General features: G+C 44.1%; 1 protein-coding gene across 4 annotated transcripts in view; it reads right to left on the bottom strand.

Annotated features, from left to right (window-relative positions):
* Positions 1–10,941: 10,941 nt before the first annotated feature.
* LOC110076425 (semaphorin-3D) overlaps positions 10,942–17,006 on the bottom strand; it is a 78,657-nt gene continuing 72,592 nt past the window's right edge. For all 4 annotated transcript variants that reach the window (XM_072989798.2, XM_020788539.3, XM_072989799.2 and 1 more), the window contains 2 exons: positions 11,974–12,107; positions 10,942–11,765 (listed from right to left, as the gene is read on the bottom strand). In XM_072989798.2, the coding sequence (XP_072845899.2) occupies positions 11,349–11,765; positions 11,974–12,107 (551 nt within the window). In that variant the 3' untranslated portion in view covers positions 10,942–11,348. The remainder of the gene's footprint in view (positions 11,766–11,973; positions 12,108–17,006) is intronic.

Below are 17,006 nucleotides of genomic sequence, written 5' to 3'. Positions count from 1 at the left end.
TTCTGTCTCCTTTCTTTAAAAGAATAAACTTCAAATGTTACCAATAGTCCCCTTCCTCCCCAAGCCCACAGATTCCTTTGCACGTGTCAATAAACTCTGGTTCTCTTGTTCCATAGCTGTAGTTGTGTTAGAATCACAATTTTGTGATTTAGCTGGATCAGAGCTATTTCTGAAACAGGAAGACATTTTGTTTTCTTAAAGCTTGAAGGAGAAATGTAACAATCATCCCCTAGATAGGCTGCTACTTAAAAGTCTGAATATACAGTGGTGCCTCGCATAGCGAGGTTAATCCGTTCCGGATTAACCTTCGCTATGCTGAAGCATCGTTGAACGGGGCAGGGATTTCAATTGGAACGCATTAAACATGGTTTAATGCGTTCCAAATGAGCCAAATACTCACCGTTCAACGAAGCTTTCTAATGGCCGGCAGCCATTTTCGCGCCCTCGCCTCGCTTAACGAGGGCGCGAAAACGCTGCGCGCGGCCATTTTAGGCCATTTCCCGGCTTCCGGCGGCCATTTTGGCCGCCGAACAGCTGACCGGCGGGGGGCGTTTTGCGAAGATCGGTAAGCGAAACGCTTACCGGTCTTCGCAAAGCGAATTTTTCCCTATAGGAAAAACGTTGTGCGATCGCATTAGCGATCCGAAAAAACGGATCGCTATGCGATTTAATCGTTATACGGTGCGCTCGTTAAGCGAGGCACCACTGTAGATGTTTTCCTCACCCAGTTTCAGTTCACTTTCTCTACCAGCACACTAACAAAGGTGAATTAATTATCTCTCTCTCACACACACACACACATACACACAAAAGTCTCACAACTCCTCCAAAGATAAACCAAAGAGCTTTACCAGTTACAGGCTGTTTTTGAATTACAAACCTCAGGTTGCAGACCACCATTGTGTCTTGATCCCCTTCCCCCATATATGCCAACTTTCATAATAGTTTTGGGTTGCTTGCGGCCACAAATCACAACCAATAGCAGGAAGTTCATGTTTTGGTTTCTACTTTAACTGTACATCAGTTTTACAGTGGGGTATGGCCAAATAGTAGGGGCTTGTAGCCAAAAATATTGGTCACCCTTGCAATTCTGTCAGAAAATGCAACCCTTCTCTCAGAAAATTCTTGCAGTTGTAAATGTTTTGGTACTCTCATGTTCATTTCTTTGGTTTGCATTGGAACAACACAAAAAAAACAGAGAAGAAAAGTCAAATCTTATACAATCCCACACAGAAACCAAAAAATGCACTGGCCAAAATTATTGGCACCCTTAACTTCATATTTGGTAGCACCCCCTTTGGAAAAAATACAGTAACTGAAATCAGTTGCTTCCTGTAACTATGAATGAGTTTCTTACACCTCTCTACTGGAATTTTGGACCACTCTTCTTTTACAAACTGCTCCAGGGCCTTCAGGTTTGAAGGATGCCTTCTCCCAACTGCGGTTTGGAGATCTCTCCACAGGTGTTCTATGCCGGGATTCAAATCTGGACTCATTGCTGGCCATTTCAGATCTCTCCAATGCTTTGTTTCTGGGTGCTTTTTGAAGTGTGTTTCGGGTCACTGTCCTGATGGAAGACCCATGACCTCTGGTGGGAACGCAGCTTTCTGACACTGGCCACTACGTTGCACCCCAAAATTCTTTGGTAATCATCAGATTTCATGATACCATTCACACAGTCAAGGCACCCAGTGCCAGAAGCAGCAAAGCAACCCCAAAACATCTTTGAACCTCCACCATGTTTGACTGTAGGGACTGCGTTCTTTTCTTTGAATGCCTAATTTCTTTTTCTGTAAACAGTGCCATGATGTCCTTTACCAAAAAGCTCTACTTTTGTCTCATCTGTCCACAGTACATTCTCCCAGAAGGATTGTGGTTTTGTCACATAAGTTTGGGTATACTCCAGTCTTGCTTTTTTTATGCCTTTGTGTCAGCAGTGGTGTCCTCCTGGGTCTCCTACCATAGCGTCCCTTTTCATTCAGATGGCGACGGATAGTGCGAGCTGACACTGTTGTATCCTGTGTCTGCAGTTCAGCTTGAATTTGTTTGGAAGTTAATCTGGGTTCTGTATCCACCATGCGAACAACCCTTTGTTGTAATTTTTCAGTCATTTTGGTCTTCCATCCACGTCCAGGGAGGTTAGCTACAGTGTCATGGGCTGTAAACCTCTTGGTGATACTGTGCACAGTGGACACAGGAACATTAAGATCTCCGGAGATGGACTTGTATCCTTGAGATTGTCAATGTTTTTCCACAATTTTTCTCTCAAATCCACAGACAACTCTTTACACTTTATTCCTTTCTCCATGCTGAGTGTCACACACAACAAAAAGGTTGAGTCAACTTTTCTCCATCTTAACTGGTTGCAAATGTGATTACTATATTGCCCACACCTTTTACTTGTGACAGGTGTGTCTAAATACAAATTAAAAGAGCATCACATATTTGAAAAGCTGTTATTTCTTACAATTTAGACAGGGTACCAATAATTTTGGCCAGTGCATTTTTGGGTTTCTGTGTGAGATTGCATCAGATTTAACTTTTCTTCTCGGTTCTTTTGTGTTGTTCCAACACAAACCAAAGAAATGAACATGAATGATTAAAAAACATTTGCAACTGCAACAGTTTTCTGAGAGAAGGGTTGCATTTTCTGACAGAATTGCAAGGGTGTCAATATTTTTGGCCATGACTGTAGATATTTTAAATACTTGCTTATTGTGGTGAGTTCTCTTAAGAACATGTTGAAGTACTCTTTAAAAAGACCAAAACATTGCGATCTCTCACACCCTTTCTATGTCAGGGATTTTCAGGTTGTTCCCACGTTCTCTGGTTTCTGCCTAGCAAAACAAATGCCCTTTGATTTTTTTTTAAACAGTGGAGAGTTCTGAACCACAACTTCTGCCTTTTAATGGTAGAGGCTGATTTGATGTTCTCTTTCTAGAGACTAGATTATTGGTCGTATTCTGTATCCCTCTCAATGACCTGAAGAGGATACGGCTAGTTCCTGGTATGGCGACAGCAAGAAGCAGCTAACCAAATTTCTGAGATAGGTTGGAATAAACCTGAAATTTCATGGAACCTCAATTCAACAGGGGCCAGTTTTCATTTCTTTCTGCTTGTCTCAGCTCTGATGAGAAGTCTGAAAACAGAACCAATGACAAATCTGTGATGTGCTTTTGCAAATCTTAGTGGCAGATCTTAGTGATATGTGGACAGGAGTTAGCCATGGTATGGCTTTTTGCATCTGATAGATGGGACCACCTTGTATCCTGTTTAAAGACCCTGGCACACTCACATTCAGACATCCAGTTCTGCCTAGGAACACTTTATAAACAACTGTTGTAGGCCAACAACTCTTGTTTCTTCAATGTGGTCTCTATGAATCCACACTAGTGAGTTAAGACAGCGCCTGCGCTGGCCTCTCGGAATCTTCTAGAGCTATAGGAAAAAGTAACAAAGTTTGAGTTGCCCTGTATTGTGCATTTTTTCCATCAGCGGAGTTGGAACCTCTCGGTTAGAGCTGTGTTTAAAATTTCTTTCTTCACCGTGCATTTGACCTGGAATTGGCTTTTCAACTTCTCTATCTCTGTTGCCCTGACCACGGGCCATTTTGACTTCTCCTTTGCCTCTGGCGATACAGCAAGTACCTAAATTGCCTCTAATTGCTGCCTATTTACTGCCCATTGAGGCGCCACGCGCCTACCAGACTTCTTCTATTATCAGTTCAACTGCTTGTTTCTGGCCTCTCTTGGCTTATGTCACCTAAAAGAGGCCCATATAGCCACTGTTCGTCATGCTCTAGAAAACTTCCCTTCTCAGATGGACATTTCCTGTGTGTTTTTTGTTTGGGAGAGACTCATTTAACTACCCACTGCAAACACTGTAAAGAATTTACCAAGGCTACTCTAAAGGCTCGCCAACAACGCTTGAAATACTTTTTGTGGAATCAAACCCTTTCTGCCTCGCAACCATCGGACATGGAGTCTACTCAATCAACATCCTCAGTCCGTTCTGAAGTAAAAGTAGTTTCTCCACCCCCTCTTCAATCTGCCAAGGAGAAACCTAAAGAAAAACCTAAGAAGAAGCAGACAACTAAGAAAACACTGACCAGTTCGTCTGCTCCATCGACGTCCTCTGCTCCATCGACATCCCAAGAACTGAAACAGAAGAAGACATCGATTAAACGTAAAACGAAGTCTAAGGAGATCACTTTGGTCGTCCCTCCGGTTTCAACGTCTCTCCCTTCACCCATACTGGAGGACTCGTCTCAAGACCAAGATTTCATGTCGGAAATGGGCGCCTCTTTACCTCCTGTCGACAGGAACCTCCTGTCGACATCGATAGGTCGGCAACTGCTAGCCAGCTACAGCAAGCCATTGCTGGCATAGCTGATGCCCCGACTAGCCCTGTGTTAACCGGGTGGGTATGTCGATCCCAATCTTCAGTGTCGGGATCGCTTGGCTCCAAGTCTCCTCCTCCACCCCAGGGGAGACCGGAGAAACCTCTGGAGGTTCCCTCCCCTTGACGCCCTTCAACGGAGCAGGACAAGGGTCCTCCATTGAAGAAACATCGACGTCGATACAGGCACAAACATGGTTATGGCTCCGATGTCGAAAAACGCAAGAGGCATTGATGTCAAGATGACTCCTCCTTCTCTGATTCTGATGACAGTACTGAGAGAAGAAAGTCATGCCGTCGACGTCGAAGAAGAGATTACTCTTCTGAATCATCTTCGACGTTGAGAGACCACAGGAGAAGAAGAAAGAGGGCGCGCTATGCTTCTTCCTCTTCACCATCCGTCTCGCCACCGAGAAAACGTCGACACCGAAAACATACTGGTGTCGACACACAGAAACAGTCAACATCAACAGAGACAAGGGTGTCCACGCCCAATGATCAGCCTGCAGACCCCCGACAGTCTCAGCCTACCATGCCTCAGAGACCCTCCACTGAGACAGAAAGAGAACAACACCCTGACGTTTTTCCTGTCTCGGACAATGATCATCAGGTCTCTGAAGGTTCTTCTGATCAGGAAGACTTAACATCTGAGTCTTCCCTAGAGACACCTCTACCAGGGGAACCCTTGGGGTCGAATGCTGCTGACATCCACCCTTCCTCACCATCTGAGGACTTTTCTTCTTACACTCAGATGGTTTCTCGGATGGCAACCACCTTAAGGATGGAAACTGAAAAATCACCCACATGCGAGGACGATCTGATCTTCAGTGATATCAACAAGGCGAGGTTGCACCCTGCCAGTCTCTCCTATGTACCCGAGTTACTTGACTTAATTATGGAATTCTGGGAGCATCCCGCTAATTCCACTTCCATTTCCAGGAGAACTGAAAACCTTTACCGTATTCATGGACCTAAGACTTCTTTCTTATTAAAGCATCCAGCTCCTAACTCTCTGGTAGTGGAGTCCAGTGCTTCCAAAATTCCTACTAAAGGACACGCTACCCCTTCCAACAGGGAGGGTAGGAAGTTTGAAGTTTTAGGACGCCACCTGTATACTATGACTACCTTTGTCCTCAGGGCAATTAATTACTTGGTAGCCATGGGTGCTTACCAGAAGCAGCTCTGGGCTAGAGTCCTACCAGCCCTGCAAGTCGCTCCAGAAGATATTCGACAACTATGCCTCAATTCTCATGCTGAGGCACTAACAGTTTCTAAACACCAGCGTTTAGCATCCCGTCACATTGCGGATGCCACCGTGAGGAACCTGGCATCTATCATCACTTTAAGGCGTCATGCTTGGCTGAGATCAGCCAATATCATGGACGATATCAAAACCAGGATTGAGAACTTACCTTTTGATGCCTCGGGCCTATTCAGCAAGAAAACAGACGAAAATCTGGAAAACCTACACAAGAGTAAGAAGACAGCAAAATCTTACTCCATACAACAACAACCTAAAATTGGAAGATTTCAGTGGCGTCCCAAATATTCCCAGCAGCCGTACCAGCAATCCACCTCTGGTACTTACCATTCTTTCAGGAATCGGGGTCAGCAAAGGTCCTCTCAGGCCTCTTCATCTGCCTCCAGCTTCAAGCCTCAATCACACATTAAATGACAGTCCTACAAAGCACCTGGTAGAACGTCTAAACAATATCTTTGACTTCACCAGAAACACCTTCTGTGTCAACCAAACAACCCGCCTGTCTCCTCATCTTCACAACTGGCTCAACATAACTCAAGACTCCTGGGTCTTAAACATTATAAGCTCAGGCTACCGGCTGGAGTTTACAGAATTGCCTCTTCTAGGATGGGTCAAGCCTACATCGTTCGATCCCATCCTAGAAGAAGAGATTCTCACTCTTCTTGCAAAACAAGCCATCCAGAAGGTACCAAATTGGGACATACAAAACGGGTTTTATTCCCGGTACTTCACAGTACCCAAGAAGGACGGCGGCTTAAGACCAATTCTGGATCTGAGGGACTTAAATACCTACCTCAAACCACGCCGTTTCAGGGTGGTCACCTTAGAAGCAATCACCATCCATCAAAAGTACAGGAAATACCTGCATCTAATCTTCATGGACGCCATCTATCAATATGTGGCTCTTCCATTCGGCCTATCAACAGCTTCGAGAACCTTCACCAAATGCATGGCCCCAGTAGCAGCTTACCTCTGTCTACAAGGGATACAGATTTACCCTTATATCAACGACTGGCTGATCATGTCCAAATCCAAAGCAAGAGCAGTCAAGGACACACAGTATGTTCTGCACACTCTACAAGCGCTAGGCCTGTCGATAAACTACAAAAAGTCCCACTTGGAACCATCTCAAGTGATGGACTACATCGGGGCAAGACTGGACTCAGTCTATGCTTGCATGTTTCTACCTCCAGAGCGCATACGAAAAATAAGAAGGGCAATCCAGGAATTCAAGCCCCACGGCAGAGTATCAGCAACGCTTGTACAACATCTTCTGGGCCTCATGGCATCAACAACATGCGCCTTATCCCACGCTCACCTCAAGATGCGATCCCTCCAGGCTTGGTTACTCGCTCTTTTCAATCCTTTGCAAGACAGTCAACACAAACGCCTAACAGTCACACCAGAGCTAGCAGAGCAACTTCAGTGGTGGACATTCCTACATCTTCTCATTGGGCGACCTTTTCGAGCCCTGCAGTTGACACGTCAGGTTACAACAGATGCCAGTCCCCTAGGTTGGGGAGCCCACTGCGAGGGACACCTTTGGTCCCATCAAGAAGCTTCTGTCCACATCAATCACCTGGAGCTGATAGCAGTGATGAAGGCACTCAGAGCATTGCTCCCATTGGTGAAAGGCAGAGCGATACAAGTTGTTACAGACAACACTATGACCATGTTCTATATAAACAAGCAGGGAGGAACATGGTCGAAGTCCCTTCTGTTTCAGACAGTTCACCTGTGGGAGTGGTGCTACCATCAGCACATCTTTCCTGTGGCCATCCATGTATCCATGACAGACAATCAGCTGGCAGACGAGTTGAGCCACCGCTCATTTCAATCTCACGAGTGGGAACTCGATCAAAAGGTGTTCCTCAGTCTGTGCCACAAGTGGGGACATCCATCCATAGACATGTTTGCGACACCAGCCAACAAGAAGTGCAGCAAGTATGCTTCCCATGCGGGAAAGGGTGAAGGGTCACTAGGAGATGCCTTTATGATTTCATGGAACAAGGGACTCCTCTATCTTTTTCCACCGATACCCATCATTCAGAGAGCCCTAATCAGAACACTCCAGATGAAAGCGGAGGCAATCTTCATTGCTCCTTGGTGGCCAAGACAACCATGCGGTCAGCGGTGGACGAGATAAGGTTACCCCTTCTTCCACATCTGATCACAAAGGACGAAGGGAACATCCTTCATCCGGACCTAGAGTCTCTCCACTTGACAGCATGGAGGATTTCCCATCAATAACGGAAGTTATTGAGAAAGCCAGGAAGCCAGCTACCAAGCTGCTCTACAAATATAAATGGCAAAACTTTCTCAGATTCACTGAAGAGCGGAAGTTGCAATCTTCACCTGTGGCTTTGTCTACGCTCCTTCTCTATCTGCGACTCCTGTTTGACGTAGGACTTTCCAAATCTACCTTAAAAATTTACACCTCGGCCATTGTTGCTTTTCAGCCCCATGGCTCTGAGTCATCCAGGTGGTTTTCACACCCCACACTTAAGGCGTTTTTCAAGGGTCTGTCCAACATGAGACCTCCGCTAAAGAAACCTGTGCCACAATGGTCACTGCAAATGGTGCTTCACTGCCTCACTCGCCATCCCTTTGAGCCCATGGCTTCCTGTGCCTTTCGATTGCTCTCATTCAAGGCTTTATTCCTGGTGGCCATCACTTCTGCTCGTAGAGCTAGTGAATTGGCAGCACTTCGTGTGGACTCCCCATACCTTCAGTTTTTTAAGGACAAGGTGGTACTGCACCCTGACGTTTCCTTCCTCCGTAAAGTGATTTCCGAGTTCCACGTTAACCAACCTTTAATATTACCAACTTTGTTTCCTGACCCAGTTACCGATGTTGAGCGCATGCTCCACTTTTTAGATGTTCGTAGAGCATTGGCTTATTATGTTACCAGGACTAAAGACTTTAGGAAAGTTCAAAGATTGTTCATCTGTTTCTACGGTCAGCGTAAAGGTTCCGCTGCCTCTTCTTCTACTCTGTTGAGATGGTTGGTCTCCACCATTTCTCTGCAGAACAAGCCTCTCCCTGAAGGTCTTAGAGCTCATTCCACCAGAGCTGTTGCTACATCCACGGCCCTGCTGTGAGGAGTTGACATCCAAGACATTTGCAGAGCAGCAACCTGGTCCAATGTGTCTACCTTTGTTACACATTACAGACTGGACCTCCAGGCCAAGAATGAGACCAGGTTTGGGAGAGCAGTGCTTACTTCACTTCTGCAGTGACGGCCCTCCTTCTGGTAAGTGAGCTTGCTAGTCACCCACTAGTATGGATTCATAGAGACCATGTTGAAGAAGGACAGGTTACTTACCTGTAAACATGGTTCTTGAAGTGGATCTCTATGAATACACACGTCCCGCCCAACCTCCCCACTCTCTGTCACTGTATGGTTGAGTCCAACTCCGACTATGTGGCGGGCTGATGGAACTGGGGTTTGGCGGGCGGAGCGTGCGCAATACAGGGCATCTCAAACTTTGTTACTTTTCCCTATAGCTCTAGAAGATTCCGAGAGGCCAGCGCTATCTTAACCCACTAGTATGTATTCATAGAGATCCACTTGAAGAACCATGTTTACAGGTAAGTAACCTGTCCTTTCTACAGTTTGCTCAGACATTGTGAATGGCTAACCAGAAGTTCACATTTGCTCACTGAAGTACAAAATGGGACTTGATTATTTGAAAAGGCAAGCCATTCTGTATAAATCCTGTTCTGCCTGTGTGATAGTACTGTCAGAGCACTGCCAGTCATTAAGGTTCCACCTTTAATTACCTCAACATGTCTTCTGAATACCAGCAGTCACTCAAAATCTCTTGAATTATAATATCACTACCAGGTGTTATGTTTTATTTGTATTATTTTAGATTTCCTTTACTTCTCCTGACAGATGCTGAAAAAAGGATTTATGTGATGCATCAAAATAAGGAGTATCAAAAGCATAAAAAAATTGACCTAGTAGAAATGTAAAAGGTAAAGATAAAGGTTCCCCTTGACATTTAGTCCAGTTGTGTCTGCCTCTAGGGTACGGTGCTAATGTATCAACCATTTAAATTGTGTTCCCTGTTCAAGTTAGCCATAATTAGTTCACAATGTAATGAAGTCTGCTAAAACATTATATATCTAGTGGTACTAACCAATGCTCAAAGTGGAATAGGATAAAGTCAGATACCATTCCAGAGTTTTCAGGCAGACCTAAAACCATGGCCTTATTCTCAACAGATGTAATGAAATGTTATCTAATTTTAAATGAAACCCTCCCATTTCCCCACGATATGGAACATTAATTACAATGAACTATCTCTTCATTCTCACAAACTCGTTGGTACTGGCTTATTTAAAAAGTTTTAGAATACAATAACACTGTGTAGATGTTTATCTCTTCCCGCTCACTCTTTTATGCCATCTGCCTTTATTTTGACTGTGGCTTATGGATGTACATAAATTAAAAGTTGCCTTAACAGTGATATCAAACACATGGTCTTCCTTAGTTCAGTATGGTCTGTTTTAAAATTAGCAGTGCTGGTAATTGAGCTTAAGTCCTTTTACTTGTATAGCATTTTCTACCAATGTGTTACAACGTTCCCTCCCTAAGAACCAAGCAGCTAATGAGATGTTAGAGTGAGACAAATCACTATTGAATTGCTCTTGATAAGAGCAGACCTACACACAAAAGCCAGTGTGCCTCCTTTCAAATTAGCTATTCTACGTGCATAAAGACTTCCACATGGGTGCATTTAAGTATACATCTTCAAAAATCAATGTGTACATAAGAGAAGTGCACACTTTTAGCTGTGTGTTAGGATAGAATTATGGGCACCAGTGAGTTAAGACTGGTTGCCCCTTCCTGCCATGCTTACACAGACTGAAAAAACATTTCCCATCACACAGAGGATGAAGCAACCTCAAATTCATCACACAGAGGATGAAGTAAACTTCCCATCACACAGAGGATGAAGCAATAGAGCATGGACAGAGTTCCTACTCCAGTCCTCTGAAGATGCCTGCCACAGAGACTGGCAAAATGTCCGAAAGAACAACCTTAAGAACACGGCCAAAGAGCCCGAAAACCCCACAACCACCAACCTCAAATCCTTAGTAAATGCAATACTTCTGTCTTGTTCACCTACATAAAAAAATAAAAAAATGGCCTGGCATGTAAATAGATTATTTGCTCACTGTTCTGTATTTTTTTATAACCTATCTTCTCTCCCCATTTACACAGATAAATACTATCTTGCAAATGACAGTGCTAAAAGAAAGACTGTCAAAAATACTATAAATGGTTTCCATTTATTAAGAAATCAGGAAAAAAGGAACTGTACAAATCACATATTTATATGGCATATAAAGATCTCCTATCCAATCTATAGGGAGGAAGAGTCTTGCCATTGGTCAAAGCAGGCCAATGAGCAAGTTAAGAAACAAATTTTACCGAATTTATCAGGCATGCATGATTAAGCCTTAACATATGCATACTCTTGAGTATCCAAGGTGAGGAACAAAACCAGATTTTTTCCTTGAGGAAAAATTGGGTGGCTTTCTTTAACCTTTAGAGTAGGAGGAGCCTGGAGACCACATAATGACAGACTTATCTGAACAAGGTACAGTAGCTGAAGGGGCTACAAATGTATGCCTAACATGTCCAGTTGGATTGTAAGGTTTAGTTAGTCCAACATTGCTACAGGAGTCCAGGTTGCCGGCGCACTCTGCCTTTCTTGGTTTCCAAGGGCTGCTGCTGGAACTTTGGGTTCCAGAACTTTTGCCTCCATCTTTTCCTCTGCTGGACAGCTGTGCAAAACTCATCCAGATTGGTGCCAGGTGCTCCCAAGGCCCATGAGTTGCCTTTATAATGAAACTGCAGATCTGACCTGGGGATGGTGCTAGTGTGGCTTTCTCCTTCCTCTGTGCTCTTGCTAAGCTTAGAGGTCAATGCTGCCATGGCCTGGTGTCCAATGATGCGCAGGCTGTAGTACGCAAGGGTTTGTGCAAAGGAGTGCTCTATCCTCTGGCAGTGGTAAATCCCAGCGTCCTCTTGGGCCAGCCGACTAATCAGCAATCCTTGCTCTAGGACAGAGAAGCGGCCAGTGCTCTCAATCTGCAAGGAACATACACAGGATATTTGCTCAGTATTCTAACCTGAGAAAAGACAGCAGGGCTTACCACACCAGTCCACTGCTAAGATTTGTGGTCCCACCTTACATTCTCCCTCCACCCAACAGCAAAATCTGCTTTTCCCATGGTTCCCAGGGTTCACAGAAACTACCCTGCTCCTCTGTTAGCTTACAGTATGTTATCCTCAGTACCTCCTCGAGAGCCAGTGTATGGCTGTGTTGCACAAGCCAACGAATAGTGGTCTGTGGGGAACGTGGAACACACTCAAGAAAGGTTGCATTGTTCTGCACACCAAATATCACCTTTTCCTCCGCCAAGGAAATTCCTGCATGAATAAAAGAATGCAACAGCATGGGGCCAGGGGAAGGAAATGTTTTCTAGTTTTTCCTCAAAGTTTATTTACAAACTCTCAATGAAAAAAAATCTTTCTGCAAAAAGGGGTGTTCATGTGCCCCTTCTTCTACTAATCTCAACTGTAACATCTTTGCCCTCAAATGTCACTGTCACTCTGCAAGGTGCAGTCTTTGAACAAGTATTCAACAGAGTCAACATACAAGGTGTGCATTTCATATGAATCAGGTGCAGACTAATCCAGTGAGATTTAGGATCTGGCCAAAACAAAGTGGGGATCTTGTAACTCTGTCCAGCTAGAATCTGTCTCCTTCCAAAGTTTTAGGAGCATTCAGAGTGGCACAATATACGTATGTACAAAAGCTAACGCCCCCCCCCAACTCTCTGTCCAAAGAAAAATAGTTGTGTGTGATTTTGTACATTTGACTTCCAACCAGCAAATAGCAACATCAGACCTCTCCATTCAGTATCACTCCTGGTGCTTTGTGAGAGGATGCAAAAGGAGCTTACCAGAAGCTGCTGACCTGTTTTCCTCTGCAGTTGTGATTCCTCTGTGGTAATGGCAGCAGCTGCACGGGCATTTAAGGCTTCCAAAAACAACATGAGAGGCAGCTAAAGGAAAAAGTGCTCGTAATCACGGCTGCCTGCTTAATGAGTGGTGGTCCCACTGACACCAACTCACCCACCAACTAGGTGAAGCTCCACAGAATTTCTTCTGTATTCCCATTTCAATTGGTCCCCTCCCTGCAGTCATATACGTTGTATAGGGAAGGGACCAAGTAAAACTCAGAGAATAGGTGTTCTCTGAATTTGAAAAAGTGGGTGTTAATGAACAACCACACTGAAATTTGTTAAGTCTTAAAGATGTCAGAAGCCTTTGGGATTTGTAGTGGAACATTCTTTTTGTTATATATCCTACACCCTGAGTCAAGCTCTCTGAGCAGTTTCTTGATAACAGTACAAACTCACTGTCTTCTGGCTATGAGTGGGACTTGGCAACAACTTGTAGTAGAGAGCCACGAACAATGAAAGGCATGGGTACAACACAATACACAACAAATGCAACAAATTGCCCACAAAAGCAGGAAGAAAAGAATACACTTTTAAACTGTTCCAAAATGTCAAGGCCTCTTCTTACACCATGTAATATATCTGTATATGGGCTTTACCGTGCACATTGTTACCTCATTTCTCAGTATTACAGCCCCCTCACCTAACCATCTACTGCATCAAGAGTGAAACCCTTTAAACACACCCATAAAGGTAACACTATCCTTTATACTTAACTTGAAAATTTTAAAATTCACAAATACCTCTATGTTTTATAGCATTTCCATACACAGTGATCCCGAAACCCATTCGATAAATAGGATGAGAAGCATCCTAAGAACATTTTGAAAGATTTCTCTTGCTGAAGAACTCTACCACCTATCTGTCTGGAAGCTGGTGGGCCAACTAAGGTATGCCTGCAAGTTTCATCCAATTCTGCCAAGAAGTAAAAATGACACAGGCAGTTTTGTTCTTAAAAAACAACAGTTCAGATATACGTAAAAGTGGGTTCTTTCAAGCCCCCTTCACATATCTGTCAGCCCTCAACTCCTTATATGAGCTACACTATCTGCAAATTTCTTCCAATTCCCTGAAAAAGTACAGAGAAATAGAGCTATATAGCTGATATTCCATTGTATTTAATGGGGAGACACATGAAGCTTCAAATTTCCAAAACAAGATTCTGATTTGGGACTTAGTCAAGGTAAGTGAAACAGGACAAAATAATAACACCTTTGCTGTACATCCCTACTGGACCTGCAGAAGGTGGCATTTCTAAGTGAGGGCAGGGAAATCTTCTCCTTGAAACCAGTGCAAGTTCCAGCAGCCAGCATAGACAATACTTCATTAGAGAAAGGAAGAGCCTCATTTGGTTTAAGGTAGCTTCCTCTGTATCTAGGCCATACACGCATAACACCTAAACTTTTAGGTACATAACTGGAAGCGTGTTTAACTGCCTTTCCATGCTCAATTTTTCTCACTTTTGGATTTTGGCCATCATGCATCCAGGGAATTGAAGCGGTTTAGCAAAGTTCACACTGAAATAAATCTATTAATCTTTAAAATGTGCTACTTAAAGGTGCCATAATATTTTTCTATTTTTCTTTGGATTTTGTTACATGTGTACTGAAGCAGACCAACATGCCTTGGAAAACATTGCATTCCGTTTTTTTCTAAGGAAGTGTGATGTTGGCTATGAAATCAGTCTCCTTTCCCTGACCCCCACCATCAGGGTTGGGGACTTAGCTTGACTAGATGCATACACTTTGGTCAATTATTTAATGCTTCCCCTCAAAGGTAGATAAAAAACATTAACTGCCATATCAAAAAGCTGACTAATTGTTTGCTGGCCTTTCATCCTCTTCAAAGGTGAGGAGGTTATGAAAGGCAGTCCTGTCTTTCAGCTGTGCATGTATGTGCTCCCCTGAGTTTCAACACCTGTGTAAACAAGTCTTTGTGTCTACTTTGCTTCCAGAATTCATTTATACTGAAAGACATGGTAACAGAGTTCAGCTCACCAAATGAGGGCCTTTGCACCTCCTTACTGTCCCCAAAATGTGCTCTTTGGGACTGAGGGACCCTGCAATGGTGTTCTCATCATGGGGAAGACAGCAACTGCTCAGGAAGAAGAACCAGCTGCAGGGATGGTGAATGCAGTCATGCCAGCCCCACATGAGAGTCACCAACCAAGAAGGCATTCCTTATATTCCCCTCACGTTTTTTAAAAGGGGAAATTAGAGCAGGAAAAACTAACTTTAGCCAATGTCTCAATACTATGATCAGAATCCAATCCTGTACTTCTGCTTGGAAACTCCCTCTCTTTTAGGCGGGTGACTCTCACCGTGAAGAGTGAGATTCGCAGCTTGGGGGTCCATCTGGATCCAGCACTCACCATGGAAACCCAGGTACCATCAGTGGTTTGCTCTGCCTATTTCCATCTCTGGTGGATTGCCCAACTGCATCCCTACCTTGATGTTGGGGCACTCACCACTCTGGTCTATGCGCTTGTAATCTCGAGATCAGACTACTGTAATGCCCTCTACATGGAGCTACCTTTGAGATTGATGCAGAAGCTTCAAATGGTGCAGAATGCAACAGCCATACTTCTCACTGGGGTGAGAAAATATCAGCATATTTTCCCCACTCTGGCTGCCCTCCATTTGCTGCCCATTCAATTCCACATTGATTTCAAAGTGCTAATGATGACATATAAAGCCCTAAATGGTTTAGGACATCGATATCTAGCAGAATGCCTCTTCCCACCTAGATCTACCCAAATCACTCATTCTAGCCAGGAAGGGCGGCCGAGGGGCCTAACGCCGAGGGAGGCCCGGAGAGAAAGAACAAGAAACCGGGCCTTCTCGGCAGTGGCCCCTCGCCTTTGGAACAGTCTGCCCACAGAGATCTGTCTGGCTCCCTTGCTGGGTGTTTTTAAAAGCAAACTTAAGACCTGGCTCTTTAGGCAGGCTTTCCCTCCTGTCATCACCTAATTACTTTTGCCATCTTGAATTATATGATTACTGTTGTCTTTATTTTTTTATATTGTTTTCACTTTTATGTATTATTGTTAGCCACTGAGAGTAGACTTCGGTCTAGATGGGTGGTGTATAAACTGAACAAATAAATATTACCATAATCCCTCAGTATCCACCAAGATAGACCATCCACTCTGCGTACTGCAGCACTCTTGGCACCCTAACAACCTGCTCCAGAGTGCCAGGAAAAGCTTTGGAGCAAAATTTTGGATACTATGGAGGGTTGCAGCATATTATCCAGGTACTGGATAATAATAATTATGTGCCATCAAACTGTATTTTTCCAGGGTTTTCTACATAGAGACTACTCGGGAATAGTTCACTATTCCTTTCTTCTGGGAGGTGCTCTGGGACTGTGAGGCTTGCCCAAGGATACACAGGCTGGCTGTTATCCCAGGAGGCATAAGAGGTGAGGGGAATTGAACTGTAAATCCAGCTGCTCAACCCATTGAACTATCCAGCCACCAATACATAAATCATTGGATCTCGGTGTGTCTGTGTCAGCATTTAGCACACCAAGTACAATCATAAAATGCATTCAAACTGTTAATAAAATTTTAACTGCTGCCTAGTCAGAAGGAGTCCAGAGGGAAAAAAATTGTAGGTGATGGTATATGCTGGTTGAGAACCATTCCCATTCAGAAATTAAAGAGATTTGCAGTTTTTGCAGGTGGGCCATTGAGAATGTACACTTGGCCATGCTGAGAATAGGAACCTGCACAGTGGCCAGGTTGCTACTCTGGGTAGCTTACAATAGAAGCATCCACAACACAAACCAAGATTGAATAACAAACAACCAAGACAGTAAACATAAAAGCAGACAAAACCCAAACTTTAAGTAAGTCTAAGATAGGATACACAATGGTGACAGACCACCAATCAGCCGTAAAGATGTGGGCCATCAAAAATTAGAGAGAAGAAAAGACACAAAAATAAGTAAAATAAACTGGGGCATGAAAAGCCTGGATAAAGAGCCAAGTCTTTACATAGGAAGGCCTGACGTACTTCCACAGGAAGAGAGTTCCACAGCATGGTGGCCACCACTGAGAAGGCAAAGTTCCTAGTAGTGGATTTCCTGGTCTCCCTTGAAGTGGCCACCCATAGCATCATTGCTTAGGAAGTATGGGTGGGACGAGAAGTCAGCTTGACCCTGAATGACCTCCCTCAGTTGGCTTCATATAGATTTTGAATAGCAATGGGGAGATGATCAACCCTTGCGGGACACCACATTGTAGTACTCATGGGGACAAAGCAGCAACCCCAAGCTCAACCCTCTGGCATTGGTTGTC

Source organism: Pogona vitticeps, chromosome 2, assembly GCF_051106095.1.
Source record: "Pogona vitticeps strain Pit_001003342236 chromosome 2, PviZW2.1, whole genome shotgun sequence".
In the NCBI taxonomy this organism is placed as follows: domain Eukaryota; kingdom Metazoa; phylum Chordata; class Lepidosauria; order Squamata; family Agamidae; genus Pogona; species Pogona vitticeps.
This window is presented reverse-complemented; position numbering and strand designations above follow the sequence as displayed.